The sequence below is a fragment of the Octodon degus genome, unplaced genomic scaffold (genome assembly GCF_000260255.1).
Source record: "Octodon degus isolate 3935 unplaced genomic scaffold, OctDeg1.0 scaffold00108, whole genome shotgun sequence".
NCBI lineage: Eukaryota > Metazoa > Chordata > Mammalia > Rodentia > Octodontidae > Octodon > Octodon degus.
Genome location: NW_004524684.1, coordinates 8,657,212 through 8,663,278, shown reverse-complemented (window position 1 = coordinate 8,663,278; position 6,067 = coordinate 8,657,212). Strand labels below are relative to the sequence as shown.

General features: G+C 47.1%; 1 protein-coding gene across 1 annotated transcript in view; it reads left to right on the top strand.

Moving 5' to 3' along the window:
• The window catches only part of Sema3d (semaphorin 3D), a 170,119-nt gene that overhangs the window by 51,352 nt on the left and 112,700 nt on the right, over positions 1-6,067 (top strand). The window contains exon 2 of the mRNA XM_004639275.2: positions 3,981-4,171. Coding sequence (XP_004639332.1) covers positions 4,027-4,171 — 145 coding nt within the window. The 5' untranslated portion in view covers positions 3,981-4,026. The remainder of the gene's footprint in view (positions 1-3,980; positions 4,172-6,067) is intronic.

Genomic DNA, 6,067 nt, shown 5'->3' with positions numbered 1-6,067 from the left:
ACAGATGCTATTTTTCCTCACTAACTGTACATCATCTTCCTTTAGTGACTTTTGGAACAAACAGGTATAAATCAGAAAGGTACCTCAAGAAGGTTCACATGTAAAACTTTGTATCTCTTGCACCCCGAATGGAATTTTGATGAGTTCTCATTCATCTCCCCAGTCCCGGCTCCTTGGCTCCGTGGGGAGGAGGCTCACGGCTGCCCTGAGTGTTAGATTGTGTGCTTGGAGCTCTGATTTAGTGGAGCAGTGTGTAAAACTCTCTCCTGATCCGAGCACTCCCCACTGGCTCCACATCTGAAGATCCCCAAGGGTGCTGCTTGTCACAGCAGACATCTGGAGTAAATTACATGTGGCTAATTGGCTCCAGGTCCAGCTTCTTGCAGACAGTAGCATGCAGTGTAACCCGTGCAGCTCACTAAGTCCACCCACTCGGGTAAGTCACACCTATGTCCCTCCCTGATTCTTCCCAGTCGCAGGCCCCACTCACAGGCGTGCACACTATACATGAGCACCAAAGCGGGAGGACAGCAGATTATTAATAGATTAGGGGAAAGGTTGTTGGCAAGAAATTTAGCCTGCACATCCTCTCAATTAAAAACTGCAGGATTCAAAGAATCCCCAGGAAAAAAAAGGAAGTAAGGAGCAGCAGATTGTTGAAAGTGACTGCTGTATAGTAGACCAAGCCAAAGTCTGGAAAGCATCCCTCCCTCTCAGTGTCCATGTCAACGTGTGTGGCCACTTACCTGAATGCTGCAGTAGAAAGGAAAGCAGTCCTTTGGTTTTTAGCTTATTGGACAATATAAATGAGTTGGCTTACAAGGCACACTGTGACTACTGTTCATTGAAAACCAAAATAACTTTTCTAAATTATGACACTGGAGGCACAGGGCTTGTCTTGCCGATTAATGACCAGTTGGAGGAGTAGATATTCCTATACAAGGCTGAGGGCTTTTACCCCTGCTGGTCATTAATTTCCAGGAAATGTCCTGTGCCGAGGTCCTTATTGCTAATAAAATGTGCATATGAAAAGAGCCCTTGCTTGCCTGTGTATATAAACATACATTCACTTTACCTGCTTTGTGTTATATAATATGGGGGGAAAATTAAGCCTCAAAGAATTGCAGTAAGCCTGTCTCGCCTCTCAGCCCACCTCCCCTGCATGGAGGGCCCCGGGGTGGGGGCGCCATGTGCGCATCCTTGTGGAGGCTGTGACTGTTGTGTCCGCAGTTAGATACCAGCGTCCTGCTAACACCTTCTACAAGGACAGGAGAAAGGAGCAGGGCCGGGAGCCTGCAGGAGGACCAAAGCACAGCACCAGACTCCTAAGAGCAAGACCTAGGATGCCCTGATTTCTGTCACCAGAACAGGCCCGAGGCAGACTTCAGGGTCAGCCAGAGCTCCCCTGGCGATGTTCCCCAGGGCGCCCCACTGGAGTGCCCTGCACCTGCCCTACCAATGCATCACCACCCCACCACCCAGGCTCGTCCTGCCAGGCCCTCAGGACCGTCACCTGGCGTCTCTGCTCCAGAACCATCTCTTTAGTTTCTGTTCTCCTTTCTCTGTCCTGCATAAAACTAAACCTACATGATAGTCTTTTAAGCTGTTTTACTTAGCATTTCATCTCTCAGTTGAAACACTTTCTGTACCTTAGCCATTTATATATAATATACACTCCATCAGAGATGAATCTTACTGTTTTCTTCTCCTCAGTAAGTGGTTTGGGTTACCACTATCTTCACTAGCTGATGAGAATGTGGGTAGCATACACATTAGTATGAGTCTGTGTTCAGGCATCAGCTGCTGTGCAGTACGTAATTGTGTGCTGGTAACTACCTGAAAGAGGCGAGCTTTGCAAGGAAAGTCCGTGAGGTAGAAATGTCACCCGCTTTTAGCAATGAAGAGAAAAAAGTAAACAATCTTGACAGTGAGGAGATAATGTTCTCACAGGGGAGGAGATCAAGAGATGGCAGAGGGAGGGTACAAGGGACGGGATGAAAAGAACACGGGATGTGAGGTGCGTGCGGCAGCCCCACACGGGAGCGCAGGCTCCACGTGCTTCAAATACATGCTGAAGAAAAGTGTTCTAACTTCCACAGGGCACTTTTCTTAAGAGACTAATTCAAAGCATAAATCTAATCTGATAGATTCTTTCCTGTAGAACAGCAAAAGTGATGACAGTCGAACATGCTTTCCTAAGAGTTTTAAAATAATGCAATTACTTGATAAAGTTTATGTCAAATGTGTTATTTAAAAAGGGATGTTTTATTGTATTAAAATGTGAATAACATTTGAAAGAGTAAAATGTTTATGAAGGGCAGCTGAGTACATAAATATTTGGTCAGAAGGACTGTCCTGAAATCATACTTAATTGGTAAAACCTTCAAGAAATTTTGTCTGTGCATAAAATATGCAGTGTGTGGTGTGCTTAAGAAAATATCCTTAAAGGAACATCGAAATCCACTTCGTCATCACATGCTATCGTCTTCAGAAAGAGCTACGCAGCTGCTCATAGGATCCCTTAAGTTCATGCCTTGTAGGATCTGTTAGAATAAAGCGCTCAGTTATAAAAATATTTATTTTGAGTGTCAAATGAATTAACAGTCACAAAATCTACAGTGCATTGTGGCCAAGCCTATCACTAAGGAAGTGAAAGTCTTTGTTAGACTGGAGTTAAGTCTGCTTTAATTCAGAGCTCGTCCTAGAAGCCCTTACACTTGGGCCTTCCCATGGGCTGTTTCCACACAAGCAGGCAAGGTGCTTGAGAAGGGAGAGATGCTGCAGACCACCAGGAGCGCAGGAGGACTGGGCTGTGCCCTGTGGTGAGGCACGCAGACCCGGGTGCAGGGGGTGGGCTGGAGGCTCAGGTCCCCATGGACCTTGATGAGCCACACTTCGTATGTGATGTGGTCGGGAAAGCACTGTTCCCTCATGCAGATCCAGCTCCTCAGCTGTGACGTGGGGTAAATGGTAACATACATACGTTACACATGAAAGTGACCTACAGGTAGGCTCACCGCGACCACCTGCAGAGTCAGGTAAGGAAGAAGGCGGCAGCTCTGTGCACACTGCGAGCAGGAAGTCCGAGCCATAAAGCCCAGCTTGTTGGCTCATGCCTGTAATCTTACACTTCAGGGTGCTGAGGCAAGAAGTTTGCATGAATCTGGGGCCAACCTGGACTCTCTAGTTGAGTTTAAGGCCAGCCTGAATACGGAGCAAGACCCTGACTAGTGCATATACTCAAGAATCTGCAATTTTTGATATCAGGCTTTGCTTGAAAATGATACTTTGATTTTCTTCATGTCTCATAAACAACAAACTTCACTTATTTATGACAACTTGTTAGTGCATTCTTCCTCGCTTTGTGGTCCTTTACACTTTGCAATTCACATGTCTCTCCAGAGCCAGCCCTGTGAACTCATGGAGAAAATAGTCTTGGGGGGACTGCAGGGACCGGTGTCGGGTTCTGTGCTGGCCCCTGGCCTGATGCGATCCAACGTCCCCATCACGGCAGACTTTGCACATGTCCTGTGAGGCACTTAGTACCACTGAAGGCAGCAGCCTCCATCTGCTCTTGCTGCAGGGTCTTTGCTGTGGGGCAGTGTGGACCCTCAGCAGGTGTCTGTCAGTGCCTCCAGCCAGCCCAGGCACTCACAGAGCTGTGCAGAGGTGTGGCTCTTCAGACACCTGCGTTAACAATGAACAAGAGCTAAAACTAACTTTGTTGCATGAAAGAGATGCTCATTAACAAAATCATTGAATTTCTAGTAGTGTGTTCTTTTGTATGTGTGAGTAAACAGAGTTGTGAATTTTATTATTCAGTTTCTGGGTCATTTTCTTTGCCACAATTTCTTAAGATCCAAACAAGAGGAAGGTAAACTTACTGTCTTTAGAAAAATATAAATACAATTAGAAAACTATACTAAGTCTAGGACAGTCTGTAAAAATGGGTCTTAATATCCATTTCTTTGATTTTTTAGAGCTCCCTGACACTATTTGAAAGAGAACACTATTTTCATCAAGAACATGGACAGAGAGGAGAGAGCCAGGGCCAGGGGCCCGGGTCTTACCTTTTTCCCGGCTTTGCTGACTCTGGGTGCGGCCACACTGCTTCTTCCCGTTCTGGGGACGTCGAGGCAGGATCTCCCCCGACTCAGGCTGCCCTACAAAGGTGAGTGCAAACTGTTGTTCACTGTTTATGGGGCCCTAAATGCCCCCATGGGGCTTTGATGATTGTCTTTATTTTATTTAGAGATTCTTATTGACACAGAAAATAACATCCACAATTATTCTTAAATATCAGCAAAATCAAAACAACATTCTGCTTATCAGAAGCGATCCATAACATTTTCACAGTATTTGTTTCTGAGAAGTTTTGAATCCAGAATATGACAGTGATAAATCAATAATATAAAAGAAGCAAATTTAAAAAGGGAAAAGTGACCTGGCACAGGGAAGATGTCCCCGTGGCCCATAAGCACATGACGAACGCTGGCTGTAACTGCATTGCGAAATACACGCTCGTACTCTGGTGAGACACTCGTGGGCATCTGCTGGCATCACCTCCGTGTGGTGGAATTTGCAGTGTAGAATGCCAGCGTTCCATGCCAGGATCTGACTGCTGACCGTTGCCGATGGCGGGCAGCACTGGAAGTAGCTTTAGCACCATTGTACTGTCTTCAACAATTTGGGAATAGAACAAATATCCAATGGTAAAGAAAACCCATCAGAGCAGGTGCCTTGGAGGCGGGGCGGCGAGCCAGGGGAGGGCGTGAGTGCGGAAGCTCCGAGCGTGGGCCCTGTGCTTTCTGTCGGGGTGGAGATCCGGGCCACACTGGGCAGCTCTTGTGCAGACCATCAGATTTTGCACGGAAGGTCTGCATTTTGATTAGAGACAAAATCTACCTTAAAAACCCTGAAAAAAGAAAAAAGAAAATCCAGATAATCAAAAGGGATACAGAAAATTTCAAGACACAGGTTTGAAGCACATAAAAGTGAACTATTAGGTTACTGTGGTAAATACCCTGAACATATACTGGTATGTGTCAAAAATAACAATCCTGCACATAAACTCCTGCGTTGGAGGTGTTCCCAGAAGGCAGCCTGAGGACGCTTTGGGAGGGCCTCCGCCACCTCCCACCCCTGCGCAGTAATCTGCCTGCTTCCCACATGAGAGACAGGACTGAGAGCATGGTTTGCCGAGGTCTGGGCTGTCTCGCACCCTGCCGGTCCCCAGCACCTGCCTCCAGGTGGGGGGCACGTCCTTGGGGAGGCCTGGTGGCCTCCTGGGAGGGGTGAAGCGAGGTGTCTCCTGCACAAGAGATTTTAAGTTGGTGGAATGAAATGGCCTGTCAGAAAACCACGTAAATACTTTCAAATCCTGGTTGCCCACAGGAGCAATGCCGACTTTTGTGGGATTTGGAAACCCTTTGTTTTACTTACAGGGGAAAAATGTAGGCTGTCACTCTGAAAATTGGTCTGCATGATCAAAATTTCATGCAATAGTCAAATTTAAATGTCATCAAATGTAGTATGTTACTAGTTGGCCAAATAGCTCAGCAGAGGAAAGCACCTGCTTAGGCAGACACAGGGGTTGGAGGATTGATCCCTGGCCTGCCGTGCTGGCCCGTGCCTGGGGCATGCGGAGAGGGCAAGAAAATGTGGTATGTTATTAATTTCCAAATAACATCTCAGTTCTTATCAGTGAATGCTTTGGCCTCACAGCCCGCCCTCTAAACATAAAGAAGAGCCTTGTCTATTCGGCTGCAAAGCTTCTCCACCACCCTGCCGTCATCCCAGAGTCGCTATGGCATTCATTAGATTAAATGAAATAAATCCACTCCTGTGTTCCTTCTTTTACACGACACATCTTTTCAAATGTTTATGCTGCCCTGCAGTTAAAATGCAGCTCACAGTAGAGATCACATGCCGGGGTGGAGTCTAGAACCCTCGCACACCCCCGCCCTCCACCCATGCACCCCCTGCCCTCCTGGGAGGGCTCGAGCTCGTGGACTGATGACACGGCAGGGCACACCAGGGCATGGGAGCTCCTGTGCTAGGAGACTTC